The sequence below is a fragment of the Leopardus geoffroyi genome, chromosome E2, assembly GCF_018350155.1.
Source record: "Leopardus geoffroyi isolate Oge1 chromosome E2, O.geoffroyi_Oge1_pat1.0, whole genome shotgun sequence".
Classification (NCBI taxonomy): Eukaryota; Metazoa; Chordata; class Mammalia; order Carnivora; family Felidae; genus Leopardus; species Leopardus geoffroyi.
Window position 1 is genome coordinate 5,377,461 of NC_059335.1, and position 23,882 is coordinate 5,401,342.

Genomic DNA, 23,882 nt, shown 5'->3' on the forward strand with positions numbered 1-23,882 from the left:
TTAATCTTTTGAGGCATAACAGCCTATACATTATGTTTAACTTTGTATTATTCCTTATCATCAGTATTTTGATGTATGTCTAAATAGAGAGACTGATGTAGTACTTTCTTCTGTGAAATCTGTGACATTTATTGACATTGGATGCTCAATTAAATATTTCTCTAAATATTTATAACTTTCAAGTTACCTTCTTTTATGCACTGTCTGGTGTTGGCTAAAGTGTTCGTTTACTATGAAGGCCTTTCCTCATTCATTAGGTCTGTAGGATTTAATCTCATGTGTACTTTGGGATATTGATTAAGGATTCAATTCCACTTAAAAGCATGGCAACTTTCTCTACATGTTAGTTTCTCTCCTGAAAGATAGCTATGATCTTGAGCAAGTTGTGAGTTCCAGCTTTGGTTGGACACATTCTTTACCTCTGTAATGTATCTCCTCAGTATAAAGTCTGAGATATTGAAAAGGGTTCAGTAGTCACAAAAGTTTTACCACATTCTTCACATTTAAAGTTTTTCTCCAGTATGAATTCTGTGATACAGAATGAAGCTTCACCTCTTATTTGTAAGCTTACCAAATTCTTATATTTGCAAAATCCTCCCCAGTATACCTTCTCTGGTCAGGAGTCAGGGTTTAGCATTGCTTAAACACTTGGCCACATGCTTTAGTATTCAATGGTTATATTCCAGTGTAAATTTTCCAATGTAAAGTAAGGGGTGAGCAGTCCACAAAACATTTTTCACATTCCTTAAATTTGGAAGATGTACTCCAGTATGAATTCTGTGATAATGACTGAAGTTTGAAGAGTGATTAAAGACCTTATTACATTCTTTACATTGTTAAGGTTTCAATCAGTATGAATTCTGTGATGTTTAATAAGGTATGACTGTTGGCTAAAGGCCTTGCTAAATTCTTTACATTGGTGAGATTTCTCTTCAGTATGGATTCTGTGATGTCGAGTAAGCTGTGGATAGTTCTTAAAGGCCTTGCCACATTCTTTATATTGGTAAGGTTTCTCTCCAGTATGAATTCTGATATGTTGAGTAAGGTATGAGGACCGTTTAGAGGCCTTGCCACATTCTTTACATTGGTAAGGTTTCTCTCCAGTATGGATTCTGTGATGTTCAGTAAGCTTTGAGTGATGGATAAAGGCCTTGACACATTCTTGACATTTGTAAGGCTTCTCTCCAGTATGCATTCTGTGATGTTGAATAAGGGATGATTGCTGGCTAAAGGCCTTGCCACATTCTTGACATTTGTAAGGTTTCTCTCCAGTATGGATTCTGTGATGTCCAGTAAGATCTGAGGTGCAGGTAAAGGCCTTGCCACACTCTTTACATTGGTAAGTTTTTTCTCCAGTATGAATTCTGTGATGTTGATTAAGGTATGAGTGCCACTTAAAGGCTTTGCCACATTCTTTACATTGGTAAGGTTTCTCTCCGGTATGGATTCTGGAATGTCGATTAAAGCCTGAGGGCCAAAAAAAGGTCTTGCCACATTCTTTACCTTGGTAAGGTCTCCCTCTAGTATGAATTCTGTGATGTTGAATAAGGCTTGAGGGCCAGTTAAAGGATTTGCCACATTGTTGACATCCCAAAGATTTCTCTCCAACATGAATTCTGTGGTGTTTAATAAGAGGTGAGTCTTGGGTAAAGGCCATCCCACCTTTTTTAAGTTTGTAATGTTTCTCCCCAGTATGGATTTTCCTGTGTCCATTTAGCGATGACCCATACTTAAAAGTTTTACCACATTCTTCACATTTGTAAGGTCTCTCTCCAGTATGCACTAGGTGATTTTGAATTAGTGTTGAGTGCCAGTTGAAGGCTTTGCCACATTCCTTACAAACGTAACCTTTCTGTCCAGCATGGATTGACTTATTGATATTAAGTCTTGATGGCTGACTAAACATGTTCCCAGGTTCATTGCATGTGTACGGGCTTTTTCCCACAGGACTCCTCAGATGATCACCAACATTGGAGGACTGGTTAAGAATTTTCCCACACTCAGTATATTCAGAAGGATTCTCTCCCAAATGTATTCTCTTCTGTCTAATAAGGTTTGAGCTTTAATAAAAGACTTCCCTACATGTAGTACAGTCACAATGGTTCCCTGGCAAAGGAGTCCGTAGATATTCATTAACATTTGAATCCTGGTTCAGTATTTTCTCAGATTCACTGCAATGAGCAATTCTGTTCTCATTGAAAATGCTGTGGTTTTGTTGTAAGGTCGACTGCTCAGGGAAGGACCCCTCAAATGGATACCACTTACCATTTTTGTCTTCCTTTTTCAATCTCTGACTTTCAGAAATATTTGACTGAAAGGTTAATGCAATCCTATTGTCAAAATGGTGCAAAGAAGTATTTTCATCATGGACTAGGTCACTTTCCAGATTCTCCAAATTTTTGTCCTGCAAATATGTCTGTTGGACCGCTTGATTTGAGCCTTTGATTATAGAAACACACTGCCTTGCAGAAGTAGCCATCTTAGAAAGGGTGGTTTTCCAAAATGTTTTATATCCTTCACCGTTTCGGGCAGTGAGACTCGTATAATGGGCAGTTGTCTGTGTTTGCATATGTGCTCCATGAGATCTTTGATGCCCTTGTCTCTCCCCAACACTGTTCCAGTCTATCACTAAGCGTCCATTTTCACGGGCACAATGTTTACATCTATCCACTAACACTCTTTGGAAAGAAGTTTCTCTGCACATTTTTGGAAGGGGGCTCTGGGTATCATTTGAAGATACAGCTGATAGGTAATGGATAAAAGTAAAATCATCTCGGGGCGCCTGGGTGGCGCAGTCGGTTAAGCGTCCGACTTCAGCCAGGTCACGATCTCGTGGTCCATGAGTTCAAGCCCCGCGTCGGGCTCTGGGCTGATGGCTCAGAGCCTGGAGCCTGTTTCCAACTTTGTGTCTCCCTCTCTCTCTGCCCCTCCCCCGTTCATGCTCTGTCTCTCTCTGTCCCAAAAATAAATAAACGTTGAAAAAAAAAGTAAAATCATCTCACTTTCTGCTGTCAGATAAATACAATGAATATTTCTTATACACAAAACTGAAATCAGAGAACTTTCACTTCAAGAAAAATGAATCATTAGTCTTTCTACCATACTCAGATTGTATTTGAATTTAATACCAAATATGTTTTTATAAACTTACTGTTGGCATATTTTACAACATTGATGGTGTTTGTTTATTTAGAAATGAAAAGTTTTGCCATGCCTGGGTGGCTCAGAGTGTTGCACATCTGACTTTTGGTTTCAGCTGAGGTCATCGTCTCACCGTTTATGAGTTCCAGCCCCACATCCTGCTCTGCACTGACAGTGTGGAGCCTGCTTGGAATTCTCTTGTCTATCTTTTCCCTTCCTCCACTCTCTCTCTCTCTCTGTTTCTCAAAACACATGAAAAAAAAACTTAAGAAAATGAAAGTTTTCTGCTTGCTTGATTCTAAAGAAATGATTACACCCTTAAATTCTGTGTAATAATGTCTTTTAAGGGCTTAATTCATAAGGGTTTTCATTAGAACTTTCCATGGTTGATATTAATTAATATACTTTACAGTTTTACTGTCCATGAAGACATGCCAATAATTCAAAATGTTTGCTTTTTTCATGGGTACACAATCAGAGTTTAGTATTATAGCTACAGGGGCATCTAGGTGGCTCGGTAGGTCCAGGGTCCAACTTCATCTCAGGCCATGGTTTCATGGTCCATGAGTGGGAGTCCCCTGTCGGGCTCTGTGCTGAGAGCTCACAGCCTGGAGCCTGCTTCAGATTCAGTGTCTCCCTCTCTTTCTGCCCCTCCCATGTTTGCACTCTGTCTCTCTATCTCTCTCTCTCTCTCTCTTTCTCAAAAATAAATAAATAAACATTAAAATTTTAAAGAAAGGAAACGATTTATAATCATAGTGACAAAGGAGATCCTGGGTGGTGGCTTAATTGGTTAAGAGTCCAACTATTGATTTCAGCTCAGGTCATGATCTCACATTTTAGGAGTCAAATCCTGCATTGGGCTCTGCAGTGACAGGGGAGAGCATGCTTGGAATTCTCTCTCTCTCTCTCTCTCTCTCTCTCTTTCTCTCTGTTTCTCTGTTCCTCCCCTCCTTGTGCTCTCTCTTCAAATAAAAAATAAAATTATAGATTTCCTTTAAATAATTCACCTTTTTTTATGTAGAAGTTTTTGGCTTATATTTTGTCTTATTCTGGTTTTGCAATTCCATAATAATGTGCTTCCTTTTGTATGGGACTTTCCACAGCTTTATTTTTCAACCTCAGCTTTAGGTGTGGTTTTGTTTTTTGCCTGTGTATTTTGTTATGGGGTGACAATTTTCAACTCATTACATTTTCAGAAAATATCAGTGTAACTCAAATATGAATCAGCTTTATTCCCTCTGCCAACAAAATTATCTAAGTATTTGCATGTAGAAATATTACACATGCTTACTTTGTGAATCATCCTGTGTATTTCTTTCCTGGGTTAGTGGCCAGTGAATGTTGTTTCATGTCTATGTGAGTTGCCATAATAATAGAATTAATTTCATTATCTATTTATTGGTGTACATATTTATTGTGTACATATTTTCATTGTGGTTTCCTTAGGGATTACTTAAAATATCTTAAAGGTATAACAAACCATTATATGTGCTGCTGGCAGAGAGCTTGAACTCACAAACTGTGAGACCATGATGTAAGCCAAAATCAAGGGCCAGACACGTAACCAACTGAGCCACCCTGATGCACCCATGTAGCTATAATATTAAACTGTGACTGTGTACTCATAAAAGAAAAGGAACATTTTGAATTATTGGCATGTCTTCATGGACAGTAAAATTATAATGTATATTCACTAAAATCAAAAGCTCTAATGAAAATTCTTATGAATGAAGCAGTTAAAAGGCATGAAAAAGTGTATTATGTTAATAGATATCTCCATTTACACAGAATATAAGGGTATAATCCATCCATAGAATCAAGCATACAAAAACCTTTCCCTTCTTTTAAGTTTTATTAAATATATTGAGAGAGAGAGAGAGAGAGAGAGAGAGAGTAGGAGGGACAGAGAGAGAGGGAGAAAATCCCAAGCAGGCTCCATGCTGTCAGGGCAGAGCTGGATACAGGGCTAGAACTCACAAACTATGAAGTGGTCATGAACTGAACTGAAATCAAGAGTCAGATGCTCAACCCTCTGAGCTACACAGGTGTCCCAAAAACTTTCATTTCTAAATAAGCAAACACCATCAGCATTGTAAATAGGCCAACAAGCACTTTATTTAAAAAACAAACAAACAAACAAAAAACAACCTTTTTATATTGAATTCAGATACATTCTGAGGAAAGTAGAAAAGACTGATTGATGTTTCCTGAAGCAAAATTACATTTATAATCAAAACTTTTTTTCCAAATATAAGAAATTCACTAATCATCTACCTCATTTCTTATGGAGCATACATCCATGTCATATCAGAACTTTTAATCTAGGAGTACCTAGGTGGCTCAGTCAGTTAAGCATAAGACTTTGGCTTAGGTCATGATCTCACAATTTGTGGGTTCAAGCCCCATGTCAGGCTCTGTGTGGACAGCTCAGAGCCTGGAGCCTGCTTCAGATTCTGTGTCTCCCTCTCTCTCTGCCCTCCCCTACTCACTCTCTCTTTCAAAAATAAACAATAGGGGCGCCTGGGTGGAGCAGTCGGTTAAGCGTCCGACTTCAGCCAGGTCACGATCTCGCGGCCCGTGAGTTCGAGCCCCGCGTCAGGCTCTGGGCTGATGGCTCAGAGCCTGGAGCCTGTTTCCGATTCTGTGTCTCCCTCTCTCTCTGCCCCTCCCCGTTCATGCTCTGTCTCTCTCTGTCCCACAAATAAATAAACGTTGAAAAAAAAAATTTCAAAAATAAACAATAAAGGGACGCCTGGGTGGCTCAGTCAGTTAAGCGGCCAACTTCAGCTCAGGTCTTGATCTCGCAGTCCCAGAGTTCGAGCCCCGCGTAGGGCTCTGTGCTGACCGCTCAGAGCCTGGAGCCTGTTTCGGATTCTGTGTCTCCCTCTCTCTCTCTCTGACCCTCCCCTATTCATGCTCTGTCTCTCTCTGTCTCAAAAATAAATAAACATTAAAAAAAATTTTTTTAAATAAACATTAAAAAAAATTAAAAAAATTTTTGATCCAATAAATCATAAAGTAATCTCAAATATAACTACTCAGAAAGTGAAAACATATATGACAAAGTCACAGGAACTTCATATTATACAAGACAAAATTATAAAATGATTCAATTATTAAGAAATAATGTAACAATTGAGATTTATTATAGGTTGTGAGTTTTAAATTCTAAATGTCCTATCTCCCCTATGGCATTAATTCATGTAGGAATTCTAGGAAAATAATAGGTGCTTGAAATGATTTCATCATTAAGGAATGGAACACGTAGAATAGAAATCTCTTATTTTAGTTAATACCAAACAACTGAACTTTTTTTAAGGTTTTTTTTTTTTTTTGTTTTTTTGTTTTTTTGTTTTTTTTTTTTTTTTGAGAGAGAGATAAAGACCAAGTAGGGGAAGAGCAGAGAGACAGAGGGAGACCGAATTCCAAGCTTGCTCTGTGCTGTCATCACAGAGGCCTACGCTGGCCCCAAACTCACTGTCTGTGAGATCATGACTTCAGCTGAAGTCAGATGCTTAACCAATTGATCCAACCATGCGCCCTCAAAACTGAACTTTTGAAGTAAAATAAAGGGTTAGATTTTCTCATTTTAGGGAGGTGCTTTATTATCTGATGAAATGAGTGGGTGTCAATTTAGTACGATTAAGATTAAAGCATCCATAATATCAGAAAACAGATAACATGTGATATCTGTCCCCATTGTTTCCGGGATTTCTGCACCAACCCCCAATATGTCCATCAGTACCCTGACACACTTCTCACACAAGGCAAATACTCAGAAATGTATTAACATAGACTTCCTGAGAAATACAGAGATTTCCCCCACCCTCAAAGCATTGGACAACCAATCAATCAGATTACGGAGGCCCTCACTGTGGACGTGAAGGACCTACAGTGGAACTGAAGGACAATCCTTAGAGAACGTAAGAGCATGATGTGTTGGAAAGCAAAAGTCCACTGTGAGAGGAAGAGACATGAAATCGGCCTTTTAAAACTAATTTCAATTCAAGGAGGGCTCCTCAAACCACGTTTTAAGGTCAGTCTTCATCCTTCACATTTGGACCTCACCTTTGTCATCTGCTTCGTTCATTCCCACCTACCTGGGTGTGTAGCTACTGTCTCCTTTCTCTTCCATTCCCAGAACTCCTTTTTAAGTTCTAAAAAGAGGACCAGGTCCAGCTTTGTCACAAGACCTAGATGCTAGAAAAAAGGAATAGGGGTATTGCTGGAGATTCTACCTTTCAATCCAGTATTGGACTCAGTAGAGAGGACATTGTGCAATTCTGGAAAATGCCCAATAGCCCCTTTAGAACACCCAGGATGGTTTCCAAGGTTCACATCTTGATATCTACTTCCCAGTATTACACTACCATAACGAGTAGAGATTGGTATTGAAGATGGAAATACCATTTTATGGCACTCAATGTTTAGAATTGCCATTAATCTAAAAAATGATGATGTTAGTCTAAGGAAGGGAAAACTAACTTTGAAAGAAATATCATGAAGATATTTCTTTACATCTACAAACTCATAATTATTTCCCTTATGTAGGGATTTGAATCCCAGTCATGCAAAGAGGAAGCTTCCAAGAGACAGTCTTCAAAGGAAGGAACAAAACCTGAGTGTGGTTTGGGAAATCTGGAGGGTGTTATCCTCACCCAAGAAGAGGAGGTGTCCATAGGTCTCTAACATCACATCCCTGTACAGTTCTCACTGACTCTGGTTCAGGCATCCCTACTCCTCCAGAGAGAATACTACAGCCACATCCCTGAAGGTCAGCAGTCCCTGCAATAAATACCACAGTTACCAAGTGGACACATGAGGAGTTCAAATGGTCCCTAAGATGCAAGAGGGAGTTCATGTCACAAGCCGCAACCCATGATCTGACATTCCACTGCTTACCTGCATTTGCTCACTGACCTTATCCCTCAGTTTACTTAATCTCTTCTTTCCACCTTACCTTTTACTTCAGGCAAAACACCCCATGGGCATACTGTCCTGTGGTGGAAACAGAAAGTATCCAACAAAGGTAATGACTGCCCTGAGGAAGAGCTTCCATTGTCTCAATTTGACCTTAACCCCTGGCTCACATCTATGCAGATGAACATTAGAGTAAGCATGAAGTGACAACAGTTACCTATATCTCATTATATATATTTTTAAGTTTATTTCCTGAGAGAGAGAGAGCACAAGTATGGGTGGGGCAGAGAGAAGAAATCCCACCAGGCTCCATGCTCAGCATGGAGCTTGACTTGGGGCTTGATCTTAAGACTATGAGATCATGACTTGAGCCTAAATCAAAAGTTGGAAGCTCAAGGGACTGGGACACCCAGGAGCTCCCTTTTACCTCATTATAATGCTAAAATCTCCACCCAAGGAGGAGCACAAACCTCATTTACTATGTAACACACAGTGAATGTATAGAACTGTTTTCTTAAGGCTCATGTACAACCTTATCCCCAGGCTCATTTTCTAAATATCCACCCTAACCCTAAATAAAAGGAAAGCATTCCAGGGTGCATGGGTGGCTCTGTTGCTGAAGCATCCGACTATTGGTTTCAGCTCAGGTCATGATCTCACAGTTTCTGAGTTCAAACCCTACATCAGACTCTGCGTTAACAGCACGGAGCCTGCTTGGAGTTCTCACTCTCTCCCTCTCTCTCTGCCCCTCCTCCACTCAGTCTGTCTCTGAAAATAAATAAATTTAAACAAAAATTTTTTTAATGTTTTTTAACGTTTATTTATTTTTTTTGAGACAGAGACAGAGCATGAACAGGGGTACACAGAGAGAGGGGCAGAGAGAGAGGGAGACACAGAATCTGAAACAGGCTCCAGGCTCTGAGCCGTCAGCACAGAGTCCGACGTGGGGCTTGAACTCACGGACCATGAGATCATGACCTGAGCTGAAGTCAGACACTTAACCGACCAAGCCACCCAGGCGCCCCAACAAAAATTTTTTTAAAAAAAGGAAATTATTCTCCTTTCCTCTGTGTCTCTGCCTTGGAAATTATTCCCTGTGATCTCCTTATTTCCTGTAAATCAATTTTCCTTTGTCTGACATCCCCACATGGTATAGTTTTTTTGTGATTCACCAAGGACTGTATTCCTGTTTGTTCAGTTATATTAGGAGAACTGGTTCCTGCTTAGATGAGTTTCTTGCTTTCTGCAGTAAGAGAATTTGGAACACAGTATTATGCTCTAATATATTCTTTAACTTTGAGGTATGAGCCGTTATAAATATTGTGTTTATTCAAGAGAATTTGTAAAACGAAGGCATCAACACAGGCATACACATTTTGGAATCCTGTATTTCCATCATACAGTACATGTGGTGTGTATTTCTTAATGGGAAGTTTTGGTGAGTTACAAATGTACTTAGCATCTTCTAGTGAATTATAATTTCACAACAGTGCATTTGAGATCTTGTTAAAATGAGGGTACTGTTCAGGAGTTCTAGCATGGGGTAGGTGTCTGCATTTCTAACAAGGCATTAGTGTATGGGCCAAGGGATACATATTCCAATAATGAAGTAGAACTCAAATTCAAGAACTCTTGGAGGACTTGGAATTGAGTGGGTTTTACAGCAATTACAAGTTCTACTAGAATAGCAAGAAAGGTGACAAGGCTTTTCAAGCATTTCCTGGTTAGTAGAGAGCATTAAATAATTTCTCATAAATTCATGGAAAATAAATAATAATAATCTAAGACAAGAAACACATTATTCTTCTATTTTTGGTGAATATTTGTTAAGCACCCAGTACATGGTATGGATCAGATTTTAATCTAGGTTAACTGACCTAGAGTTGATCTAAAATGACACACAGGTCAATATACACAAGGACCCTAAATCAATGTTCATAACAGGTGTTAAACCCTGAGAAAACTGATGGAAAGAAGATATGCACACAAAATTCATCTATATTTATACATTCCATGCACACATCCACACGTTTTGAAAGTAGTTATAACATTAAACATGGTAGAATAGAATATTATCAGGGTGACTGAAAAAGTTTTCCAGAGCAGTACCTGGATGGCTTAGTACCTTAGGTTTCCAACTCTTGATTTCAGTTCCTGTCATGATCTCATGGTTCCTGAGTTCAAGCCTCACCTCAGGCTCTGTGCTGACAGTGTGGCTTGCCTGGAATTCTGTCTCTCCCTCTCTTTCTCTGCCCCTCCTTGTCTCTCTCAAAACTTAAAAAAAAAAAAAAAAAAAAAAAAAAAAAGCCAAACAAACAAAAAACATTTCGATGACCTGAAACTTCTCAATCTAGTCGTAGGTGATAATGCTTAAGTCTTTTACTCATACTATCAACACAAACACATAGAGTGATATGAATATAACAGTTTTTATTTCTGAGTCTACTATGACGGATACAAACAGAAACATGTTCCCCTTCACCACAGAAGGCTGACCTAGAGCCTGCATAGTTTGGATGAGCATCAAATACAGACTGGTTCCTGCATTCAATTCTTCTTTTTCCATGTTTATTTATATTGTGAGAGAGAGCATGGGCAAACATGGTGTAAAAAGGGGAGAGGCAGAGAGAGGGAGAGACTCTAAGCCTGCTCCTGGCTGTGACTGAGCCACGCAGATGCCTCTGGATGCTGGATTTTTTAAAGGGTCACATGAGTGCTAGTGTGTCTCATCAATTGTTAATATTGAACTGAATGATAAGCATCAGAGAAATCGTGCAGAAGTAGTTTTACAAGTAGAAATTTAAAGAAAGTTTTGTGATTGAACACTGTGCACTTACCCTCCCCCATGAACATACAAGCTTCATGCAGCCAAAATACATTTCTTTCTGCCCATGGGTCCTGCCCCTGTCCTATTTCAGTAAATCCCATCTTGTACCATACAGTACCTCAAAAATAGTATCTTGACCATACTACTCAATGATCCCATAATATAATAGTCCTTGGAAACCTTTTTTTATATTTTATTTTGTTTTAGATTTTTAATTTATTTATTCTTTATTGAAAGAGAGAGAGGGCACAAGTAAGGGAGGGTGAAAAGAGAGAGGGGGAGAGAGAAAGAGAGTTGTGGGACTCAAACTCATGAACTATGAGTTGAATCAGATACTTAATCAAGTGAGCCACCCAGGCACCTCGAAAGGCTTTTTTCAATTTAATGTCTATTTATTTTGAGAAAGAAAGGGTGCAGGTGCAGGGGAGTGACAGACACAGAAAGAGAATCCCAAGAGGGCTCCCGCTGTCAGCATGTGGCCTAACATGGGGCTCTATCTCATGAACCTCGAGATCATCATCTGCACCGAAATCAAGAGTGGAGACTTCATTGACTGAGCCACCCAGGCGCCCCTCATTGAAAGCTTTTGTTTCAATCATCACTTGTGCTCTATGGTATTTCGGGATTTTAAGACACTGAAACATATTAATTATGTCATTCTTTTCTTTCTGAAAACACAAACAATAGAAGAGTATGTCTGTGTCATGACTATGCAGTGAAATAAAAACCTACAGGATAAAGGTCTGACTGATTTAGAACCTCTACTCCCATAAGTCATTACATCTACTACACAAGTCGAGGGACTTCATTGCTCAGTAGAAACTGATGTGAGGTGGGCCAGGAGTAAATAAATGCTCAAGAAACTATTCTTGAGACCTTTTTGGTGAATGAGGCTGATCTTATTAAAGCACAGGGACGGGACATGTGGGAAGAATGAGCTGCAGTGTGATTGTGAGGAGACATTCATTGTATACTTTAATTTGGGGGGGGGGGGTTGGAATAAAGATTCTGAAGGGATTTCATAGTTTAAAGAGGACTCACAGGATCCTGGAAGTCTGGCTATTGTCAAGGGAAGCTTGCTTTTCCCCTCTAGAAAAGCATTAACATTAAAGCAGTTGTAAATTCCTTGAGGAATATCTTCCTCTTCCAGTCTTAATTATTTCTCAGTGGGTTGTAAGACAATTTAATTTTACCCACATTTCTTTTGCCTTTGTTTTCCTCACAGAAACTGCAAGGTAGGGGTGCCTGGGTCTTAGTCAGTTAAGCATTTGACTCTTCAGCTCAGGTCAAGGACTCATGGTTTTGTGAGTTTGAGCCCTGAGTAATGCTCTGCACAGACCCTGTGGAGCCTGCTTGGGATTCATGGTTTCTCTGCAACTCCAATCCTCCTGCTCTCTCTGGGTCTCTCAAAATATATAAACTTAAAAAAAAAAAAAAAAAAAAAAAAAAAACAAGGAAAGAGAAACTAAAAGAAAGTTTCCATTTTTTTTTTTTAATTTTTTTTTTCAACGTTTATTTATTTTTGGGACAGAGAGAGACAGAGCATGAACGGGGGAGGGGCAGAGAGAGAGGGAGACACAGAATCGGAAACAGGCTCCAGGCTCTGAGCCATCAGCCCAGAGCCCGACGCGGGGCTCGAACTCACGGACCGCAAGATCGTGACCTGGCTGAAGTCGGACGCTTAACCGACTGCGCCACCCAGGTGCCCCAGAAAGTTTCCATTTTAAATGTGATGGTGTCTTGGGGCACCTGGGGGCTCACTCGGTTGAGCCTCTGACTTCAGCTCAGGTCATGATCTCACAACTCTGTGAGTTCGAGCCCCACATTGGGCTCTGTGCTGATGGCTCCGGGCCTGGAGCCTGCTTCAGGTTCTGTGTCTTCCTCTCTCTCTGCCCCTCCCCCACTCACATTCTGTCTCTGTCTCTCTCAAAACTATATAAACATTAAAAAAAATTAAATATGATGGTGTCTGGAAGTCACTCACGGAATCTGCCTAAAATCATTACAACTGATAAGAAGGAATAATATGAACGTTATAGGGAGGAAATCTGTCACAGAGCACAAAGTCAAGAAAAAGAAGGTAATAATGGCTGGAAGGAAACAAATTGTTATCAGTGCCTAAGGCACACCCCAGGACACAGGATCACCGTGTGTTCTTGTGACCCCAAACAGTAAATCAGAATATAAACAATTTTGAAGATACAATGGATTTATACAGCCTTCAGTCACATATAGTCTCCATGTCCTGTAATATCTAGACTATTTTACAGTATGTTTTCCACATCCTAATGACCAGGACCATTCCAGATTATTCTGTGCCTCATATCTATCTGATGTATTTTGCATTTTCATAATCGTACTCCACCTGGGGCAGAGAAACCATCCAATTCAGACCTAAATGGGAACGGTTTTCCTTGAGTGCTGTCCCAGGACCAGACGCCATCAGCAACAGGACATTTGGCCTCAACACCTTCCTCTCTGGATATGTCACAAAGGGAATATTTTCATTACTTGCAGGAATTTAATTCAAAGTGACAACTGTTGATGTCCTACTGGAAACCAGGTTGGAGAGAAGGGAGCAAAGTCTCTGGGATATAGGGGAGGAGTGTTCTAAAGACATAACCTAGAATATCATTTTTTTTAATATTTTTTTTTTATTTAAAAAAAAATTTTTTTTTCAACGTTTTTATTTATTTTTGGGACAGAGAGAGACAGAGCATGAACGGGGGAGGGGCAGAGAGAGAGGGAGACACAGAATCGGAAACAGGCTCCAGGCTCTGAGCCATCAGCCCAGAGCCCGACGCGGGGCTCGAACTCACGGACCGCGAGATCGTGACCTGGCTGAAGTCGGACGCCCAACCGACTGCGCCACCCAGGCGTCCCTTTTTTAATATTTTTTAACGTTTATTTATTTTCGAGACAGAGAGAGACAGAGCATGAACGGGGGAGGGGCAGAGAGAGAGGGAGACACAGAATCGGAAACAGGCTCCAGGCTCTGAGCAGTCAGCACAGAGCCCGATGCGGGGCTCGAACTCAAGGACCGCGAGATCATGCCCTGAGCCGAAGTCGGACGCTTAACCGACTGAGCCACCCAGGCGCCCCTAGAATATCATTTCTGAGAAGCTTAAAACGTAGGTGAAAACTTAAAGCAGAACCATCAGAACTAAAAAAAAAAAAAAAAAAAAAAAAAAATCATTGCCTTTTTTTTTTTTTTTAATTTCTCTTAGAGAGGATCAATGTAAATGGAAGACAGGGACACAGGGAAAGAGAGGAAATCTTAAGTAGGCTCGAAACTCAGAAGGAACCCCGACTCGGGGCTGGATCACAGGTCCCTGGGATCATGCCCTGGGCCCAAATCAAGAGTCTGATGCTCAAATGGCTGAGACACCCAGGTGCCCTGCAATTCCTACACGCCCGGAATTCAGGAGAAAAAGATCACAGGTCCTCCGGCCTGGGGCGCAAGGCTTACCTGAGAACTGGCCATTTTTTCTTTCACCTCCTCTTCAAGATTTCTTTCTCAGAAGATCTTTGTGGAGAAAACACAGCACAAGTAGGAGAAAATGTCGGTAAAGACACCAACACTGCCTCTTCACCTCCTGTAACCTGATCGCCTGCAGGCAGGGCTTTGAAATGCAAAAAAGGCCCAAGTTCCTAGTCCTTTGTGTCAGGAGCTATTCAGAAACTGTCAGCTCCCACTTGGAGACCAATCACTGAGTTTCCCTTCTCTGCTTTCAGGGGCCCTCCCCTCCCACAGGAGCCCACAAATGCTGCTTGAGCATAGAAAAATGTTCCTACGCAGACCTGACACTCCCCAACTCCTGTACAGGAGACCTTATTACCTCCCCTTGAGGAAAAGCCTGCACTCAACTCTCATAAATTATTGGGAAGCCTTCCTTCTCAACCCTGGGCCTCACTTAGAATTATAATAGGAGGGGCACCTGTGTGGCTCAGTAGGTTCAGGGTCCGACCTCAGCTCACGTCATGATCTCACGGCCTGTGCGTTAGAGCCCCCATGTCGGCCTCTGTGCAGACAGCTCAGCGCCTGAAGCCTGCCTCAGATTCTGTGCCTCCCTCTCTCTCTGCCCCAACCCACTCGCATTCCGTCTCTGTCTCTCTCAAAAATAAGTAAACATTAAAAAAACAAAAAAAGAATTATAATAGGAAAAGATAGAATTCAGAAGGCAGAAAGGGAAAGATTAGGACCTGAGGTCCCTGGATGGGGAAAAACACTTTTTTTCCAAAACACTGGAACAATGCTGGGAGTGTCTGACCACAGCAAACCCCCTCAGGTGTAAGTTTCCTCTTAAAGATGTAACACATATCACTGACTTCCCTTCAGGTTCCCCTCAGGAATTTGACAGAAGACCCAACTTAGTGGTAGACCATAAAACGTATGACCCACAAGGAACTGTGGGGCCTCACCATCCCGAGTACAATGGGAATGAGACAATCAGGAATGGAAAACCCAACACCTAGAGTTAGCAAGCCAATACGAGGAGGTGGTGAAAAGGAAATAGGGGAAAGGAAAGGTGGGAGAGACCCAATCCTCACAAAACAAAGATCCTTGCCTATTGTCTCGGGTTTTCACCCTCCGACACCCCTCTGTGTACAGCGAGCTTTCCTACCACTCTCCCTCTCTTAGACACTAATCACCTCTGCCTGTGGCTCATTTTGTGTCCACCTCTTCTTTCTTTGAAGCGGGGAGACCAGGAATCCCTGGTGTTGAGGTCAAAAATCCTGCACCTGAATCCCCTGGAGCACTTCCCTGAAACCACACTGTGGTTTCCACCCACCCAGTTGAGGGAATGTGAGGGGGAGGGCAGCAGCAATGATCCTTCTTGAAACTCCACAGGTGATCCTACTGGGACGCATTTGGGGAGAAGATCAGCAAAGCACAGTCACCCAGGCTAGGGATGTTGTCCAGATTAAAATCCATGCCTTCTCCACTGACCAGAGTTTGTGGAGATTTACACATTCTCCCTCTTTCTGCTACACAGAGGGAGACACCCTTCCAAATGGAACTTACCCTGATACATGCAAACGTCTGTTACAAAGGAAACCTGTCCTGGGTTTCAGAGCTTTTCCTTGGTCTGTTTCAAATAATCCTTCTGGCAAAGAGACATAATTAGACTTGACGAGCTGCTGTCCTTCAGGAGGAAAGTTTATTTCCCTAAGTCACTGCCAGGTAGTTTTCCAAATGCAATATATATATATTTTAATGTTTATTTATTTCTGAGAGAGAGGCACAGAGCATGAGCAGGGGAGGCACAGAGAGAGAGGGAGACATGGAATCTGAAGCAGGTTCCAGGCTCTGAGCTGTCAGCACCCAGCCCAACACATGGATCCAACCCTCCAAACCATGAAACCATGACCTGAGCCAAAGTCAGACACTTAACTGACTGGGCCACCAAAGCGCCCCAGAAATTCATATTTATTGAGAGGTATCATGATTCATGCACTGATAATGAATACGCGACAATCTAATTGCTTTATGGTAGCCTAGTACAATCAATACAATGGCTTCAAGGTAGACCAGCCTGTACACGAATGAGTGGCTCCTCATAAAATTGTTACAAATGTGACCTTTCTGTCCAGCGTAGGTTGTCTTATCTATTTTCAGTCTTGATGATTGACTAAGCATGTTCCCAGGTTCATGACATGTGTATGGGGTTTTTTTTTTCCCACATGAATCCTCTGATGATCACCATCATTGGAGGATGGGTTAGGAATTTTCCCACATTCGTTATATTTGTAAGGATTCTCTCCTAAATATATACTCTTCTGTATACTAAGGTTGGAGCTTTGATAAAACACTTCCTTACATTTATTACAGTCATAATGGTTCTCTGGAAGATGAGTCCTCAGATGTTTATTAAAGTTTGAACCCTGCTTAAATATTTTCTCAGACTGACTGCATTGAGCAATCCTGTTTTCATTGAAAGTGTTGTGGTTTTGTTGTAAGGTTGACTGCTCAGTGAAGACCCCTCAATGGGATACCACCTACCACTTTTTTTCATTTTTAAATCTCTGATTTTCATAAATATTTGATTGAAAGGTCAATACAATCCTATTGTCAAAATGGTACAAATAATATTTTCAGCATAGACTAGGTCACCTTCCAGGTTTTCCAAATTTTTTTCTGCAAATATGTACGTTTGACCCTTTGATTTGAGCCTTTACTTATAGGAACACACCGCTTTGCAGAAGTAGTGTAGTTAGAAAGGGGGGTTCTAAAATGTTTATATCCTTCACCATTTTGTGCAGTGAGACTCTTATTATGGGTAATTGTCTCCCTTTGGATATGTCCTTCATGATAGCTTTGATGCCCTTCACCCTCCCCAACACTGTTCCAGTCTCTCATCAAGCATACTTTCTCAAGGACACTATGTTTATGTCTACCTACTGACAGTCTTTGGAAACAAGTTTCTATGCACATCTTTGGGAGGAGGCTCTGGGTGCCATTTGAAGATACAGCTGAGAGGTAATGAATAAAAGTAAAATCAATCCACGACTGTCAGATGAATACAGTTAAAATTTCTGATACACACAACTAAAATCAGAGAGCTTCAGCTTAAGGACAAATGAATCATTAGTTTTTATACTTCACTCAGAATGTATCTGAATTTCATCTCTCAGTATTTGTTTTAGTTTTTTTGATATATAGTCATTGTTGGCACATTTGACAACTTTGATGGTATTTGTTTATTAAGAAATGAAATGCTCAGGGCATTGAGCATCAGACTCTTGATTTCAGCTCAGGTCGCCATCTCATGATTTGTGAGTTAAAGCCCCATGTCTGGCTCTGCACTGACAGAGTGGAGCCTGCTTGGGATTCTCTCCCTTTCTCTCTGCCCCTCTGCCACTTTCTCTCTCTCTCTCTCTCTCTCTCTCTCTGAAAATACTTTTAATACAAACTTAAAAATAATGAAATGAAAACTTGTTGTTTGCTGGATTCTAAAGGATGGGTGATACCCTTAAATTCTGAGGAATAGGACGGAACTATTAACATAATTCATTTCTTAAGGTCTTTTAAGTGCTTAATTCATAAAAGTTTTCATGAGAGCTTTCCATGGGAGATTTTAATGTTCTTTACACCTTTATTGTCCATGAACACATGCCAATAATTCAAAATGTTCCTTTCTTCATGGGTACACAGTCACACTTTAAAATTATAGACACACAGGGTCACTTGGGTGTCTCAGTTGCTTCACCATCCAACTCCTGATTTCAACTCAGGTCATGATCTCATGGTTCGGATTCTCTCTCTCTCCTTCTCTCCCTGATCCTCCCCTCCTTGTGCTCTGTCTCTTTCAAAAACAGTAAACTTTAAAATAAAATTATAGTAGGTGTCCTTTAAATAATTCATCTTTCTTATGTAGAATTTTTTGGGTTATATTTTCTCTTATTCTGGTTTGCAATTCCATAATAATATGCTTCCTTTTGTATAGAAATTTCCACAGCATTATTTAGGTATTTAGGTGAGGTTTTGTTTTTACCTGTATGTTTTGTTATAGAGTGACAATTTTCAACTCGTTACATTTTTGGACAATGTGAGCGTAACTCAAATATGAATTGGTTTTGTTCCCTTTGCCATTAAAAGTATCTATGTGTTTGGCTGTAGAAATATTACCCATGCGTCCTTTGTGACTCACCTTGTGTATTTCTTCCCTTGGTTAGTGGTCAGTGAATGTTGTATTATGTCTACGGGAATTGTTAGAATAATAGAATCCATTACATCATCTATTCATTGGTGAATGTATTATCAGTAGGTATTTTCATTGTGGTTCCCTTAGAGATTACTTAAAACATCTTAAAGGTATAACAACTATTATATGTGTCACTAGCCGCATGTCAGTCTGAGCCATTGTAGTTGGATGACATTCCACTGAAGCTGATCCACAGCTGGCAGAAAACTCAGTCCTGCTTGAGCTCCATGATGTGTTCTACTCTGAGGATTGTACAAAGTACTGATTAGTTGAGGAGCAGTTCACCAGTCATAGGCAGTGAGTATTTCTGCCTCAAACAGCCCACCTAGTTTTTAGGCTAGATGCCCCTCTCTTCATGCACAGCTCATGTAGCATTTTTTTCCCCATCTGGTGGGGAGCAGAAAGAGGATGTCTGTCCGTTGTAGAGACTGACACCATGAAGTTGGGAACCAGCCTGTGCTCACATTTAACACTGGCACAAGTGACAATAACGATGCATTTTGGGGTAGCTGTTGTTTTGTGTTCTGCTATACCATGAAAAGGCCAATGTGTACTTTGTAAAAAGGAAGATGTATATTTTCTAGTATGCATACAGTGAGTATATAGATGCCCGTGTCGGATGAAATGGCTCATATACCCTATGGTGCACTCTGGCTTCTCCGTTTCTTCCCTGTGGTATTGTCCACCTGCAGCCACGTGTTCACAGTTGCTCTCTCATGGCCACAGATGCGTGCCCTGCCATCAGCTATCAGACTGTGTTCCATGCAGCAAGGAGGGAGTATAAATCAGATGGGACTTCGGGAATTTATTTTGCAACCACTCCTGTTTCATTCAGGGAAGGCCATCCTTTTCAAGGCCCCTCTCTCTTCATCTCATGGACCTGAACGTTGGCAAACCACAACTCTAAGAACGTATCTGTAACACAGGTGGATACGTAAGATGGTTGGGAATGGCCAGTGTGACCTGAAATGCTTCAAGGCATCTGACACTAAGGACATCATGCCTTGCACTGGAATCAGAGGTCATGAAAAATCCCCTGAAATTTAGAGTATGCCTACCCAGATTCACAAGAATTTATCATGTATGCAAATGGGGTGCTAATTCTCTCTACCTGAGTACAAACAACTAATTAAGAGTGTAATTATTTGTGTTATAGGACAAGTCATGAAATGCAGATTCAGAGTAAGAATCTTGCCGTATTCAACTCCATTGTAAAATATAACATCTATTAATGTGTGGCCATATGTGTTTCATATCTTACTTGATGAAATATTTGAATAAATTCCAATTCATGTAAATTTGTATTATTTGATGAAAGAATCTGAGGACAAGTGTATTTTTGGGTGATTCCAGCATGCTCAATGAGGAACATGAGACCTGGAAGATGTGAAAACTGAACCAGACTATGTTAGAGTCAGACTTATTTATGAATAAAGCAAATGTGTATGTTGTGTGTGTGTGTGTGTGTGTGTGTGTGTGTGTGTGTATCACACCACTAACATCTCCACAAACACAGAAGGTTTCTAAGAGTGACTTTAAATTTTTTTTAACATTTATTCATTTTTTGATAGAGAGAGACAGAGCATGAGTGGGGGAGGGGCAGAGAGAGAGAGGGAGACACAGAATCCAAAGGAGGCTCCTGGCTCTGAACTGACAGCACAGAGCCCGATGTGTGGCTCAAACGCACGGACTGTCAGATCATGACTGATGCCCAACCGACTGAGTCGGATGCCCAACCGACGGAGCCACCCAGGCACCCCTAAGAGTGACCTTTAATGTGTATAACTCAGGGATGACCTTTGATTTAGTTACTGCAGAGACTGTCAAATTTATTTTGAATCAGATTTACCTGAAGCACTTATAAGATATCAGATTTCTAGGTCTCTTCCCATGTTACCATTTCAATATTTCTGGGCTGTAACTCCCCAATTTTCCTTTCTCACATGTTCTCAGGTGATGCCTAAGGGCCATGTTTTGGAACCCACTTGGAGAATAAACATCTGGGGGCATATTTATGGTTGTCATCTTCAATAAAAATATTATCACATGGTGGTGCCTGAATGGGTCAGTTGGTTAAGCGTTCGACTTCGGCTCAGGTCATGATCTCGCGGTTTATGAGTATAAGCTCCTCATCAGGCTCTGCACTGAGCATGGAGCCTGCTTCAGATCCTCTATCTCCTAGTCTTTCCACCCCTCTCCAGCTTCTACTTGCTCTTTCTCTCTCAAAAATAAACATTCAAAAAAAAAAAAAAAAAAGATCACTGTTAACATCTAAAAAAAGATCATCACTGTTAACATCAGTGAAAAGCAATCAGATTTGTCCAAGTGCATAAAATCATAAGGGTTAAAATCTTTACAATAAAGCATTAATAACAGTGAACCATACATTTTAAGGGCTATAGAATGACTTTAGACTTTGGTGAATAGTGTAGTTTGGATTTCATTTTTCATGCAGTGCATAGCCCACAACTTATGTTTTCCTGCTGTTTTCACTGTTTTTGAATATAAATATTGAACCATGGAAAATGGCAGCTGTGTATTGAGAGTGGAAATGATCTTCCCTGGTCCAGATTTTCACTGGAAACCTGCAGGATTTTTTTTTTTTTTTATGTTTATTTTTGAGACAGAGAGAGACAGAGCATGAATGGGGGAGGGTCAGAGAGAGAGAGGGAGACACAAAATCTGAAACAGGCTCCAGGCTCTGAACTGTCAGCACAGAGTCCGACATGGGGCTCAAACTCACAGACCGTGAGATCATGACCTGAGCCAAAGTCAGACGCTTAATCGACTGAGACACCCAGGCGCCCCAGAAACCTGCATGATTTCTAATGTCGTCATTTTCCTTTACTGTAGTGGAACCAGGCAAGGTTGACAGGTTTTTCTTCTGTGGGACCTGGGACACCAAACGATTTATATGCACATGAAAACTTGGAAGCACAGAAGTGCTTATCAGCCAGGGTTTACAGTAAACATCCCTTGGCTAGTTTTAAGAACCAGCATCACCTGTGCCCCCTGCCAGAGTCTGTCTATTGGTCAGGGTGAGAGCATTGGTGCTGCTTTAACTACAAGCTCCAGGTGATTCTCAGGTGAGGCCAGGGTGAAACACGAGGATACGCAGCCATGTTTGGGAGGGCCTTATCGGCCAGCCTTTCACTAGAAGAGATGTTGATAGTCATTCAACTATGTAAGCATATAAACAAGAAACTGTTGGAAAAAGGACGTTTTCTTTACAATTACCGTGGTATATGATGCATTTTTGTTTTTGTGGAATCGATTTCTACTGGTGTCAAAATACCATCCTCGTGTAGCATTAAGAAAAGCAAGTTGAGAATAAGTTTGATGTGACAATATTTATATAAACATTGAACCAAGAACAAGGTATTTTAGCACCTGTGTGTTACTCAGTTTCAAGGGCAATTTCACATACACTCTGAATTTGCATAAGAGGGAGGATCCACCTCTACTTGAAAAATAGTTATCTCTGAAGGTCTAGCTATTTTTGATTGACAGAAATTACTGTTACTTTTTATTTAAATATTTTATAAGCATATACTTTATAATTTTCATATTATAATTCATGATATGCCTAAGGTAGTTGTTTTCTATCACTACCATAACCAGTCATCATGATTTTATGGGCAAATGTTCACACAATTGTGTTGTTAATAAGTGGAATTTCAGTGGACTTGGCTTTACTTTCTGTTCAGGGTCTTGTGAGGTTAAAAATCAAGGTTTCATGAGGCAAATATATTCTGGGTCACCACCCTCATTCCCTTATCCTTATGCATGCACAACCACTAGTCTGCTTAAGTTTTTTTTCCTACTTTTATTCAGAAAGAAGTTGTACACCTTAGTCTAATATAATGGGTCACTTAAGGATTTGATACATGTATATATTGCAAAGTATTCACCATAAATCTAGTTAACATCCATCACCTCACAGAAATTTCTTGGGTGTGATAAGTTTTCGGAGCTACTCCCTTCAGCATCTTTCAAATAGGCAATACAGTATTGTGAATTAAAGCCAGCATATACCTTATATATGCACCACATTATCTACTTTTCTGATAGGGGCCACAAATGTTTTTCAAGTCTTGGCTTTTATGAATGTTACATTTTGTTGAGTTTTTACACACTTGAGATTTTTGTTTTGTACTTCTAATTGGCTTCTGGTTTTATGTCATTGTGTTTGAAAAAGATACTTCATTAATTTTTTTTTTAATTTTGTTCCTTTGGAGATAAACAGCACAAGAGTGAGCATACGAGCAGGGGAGGGACAGAAGGGGAGGGAGGGAGAGAGAATCCCAAGCAAGCTCCACACTGTGATTGTGGAGTCTGATGGGGGACTTAAACCCAAGAACTGTGAGATTGTGACCGGAGCCAAAGTCAAGAGTTGGACACTTTTGAGCCACCCAGGCACCCTGCTTCATAGGATTTCAATCTTAAATTTATTAAGATTGATTTTGTGACCCAGGATATAACATATACTAGAGAATGTTCCATGTGTACATGAGAAGAACGTGTTTCTTTCACCTGTTGGATGGAATGTTGTAAGACACCTACTTAATGGCACTGAAGTCTGATATTATTGATTTTCTGTGTGGACAATCTACTCATTATGGAAAGGTTCACTATTGAAGTCCCCTGCTAATATATCTTGTCTTTTTCTCTATTCTTATCTGTTAATAGTTGCTTTATATTTAGGTGCTTTTATGTGGGGCAGACAAATATTTACCAAAGTTCTATCCTTGTGTTGAATTGACTTTTATTTTCTATTATGTCTTTTCTTAAAAAATTTTTATATTTATTTTTGAGAACAAGAGAGACAAAGCTTGAGTGGGTAGGGTCTGAGAGACAGGGAGACACAGAATCTGCAGCAGGCTTCAGGCTCTGAGCTGTCAGCACAGAACCCAATGTGGGGCTCGAACTCACAGACCACGAGATCATGACCTGAGCGGAAGTAGGCAGCTTACCTGACTAAGCCACCCAAGTGCCCCTCTATTTATTCTTTTTTTAGGGAAAGCTTGTTATATTGCTTTAAAAAACCATAAAAGATATATATATATACATACATATATATTTAACAAACAAAACTAGTTTTTAAAAATAAATAACTCTAATGCATCAAACTTTGACTACGTCAACACAACTATCTGATGCACAAAATGATTATTAAGTAGCTCAGACAATAAACACAATTAAATGTCTTGTCAATGCAGACACTACATGAATATACAAATCTATTGGTTTAATGTAACACGGACAAATTCTACATACATGCGAGG

General features: G+C 40.3%; 1 protein-coding gene and 1 long non-coding RNA gene across 2 annotated transcripts; both read right to left on the bottom strand.

Moving 5' to 3' along the window:
• Positions 1-261: 261 nt before the first annotated feature.
• On the bottom strand, positions 262-2,355 carry LOC123578647 (zinc finger protein 678-like). The gene is given in 2 exon segments (XM_045441648.1): positions 262-847; positions 850-2,355. Coding segments are annotated over 2 exon segments (1,236 nt in total). The 5' UTR covers positions 1,907-2,355; the 3' UTR covers positions 262-668.
• Positions 2,356-6,562: 4,207 nt separating this feature from the next.
• On the bottom strand, positions 6,563-14,602 carry LOC123578648. Its single transcript, XR_006702446.1, has 3 exons — positions 14,361-14,602; positions 7,803-7,929; positions 6,563-7,344 (listed from the first exon to the last, which is right to left on the bottom strand). It is a non-coding gene; the product is annotated as an uncharacterized LOC123578648 (long non-coding RNA).
• Between the last annotated feature and the right edge of the window lie 9,280 nt (positions 14,603-23,882).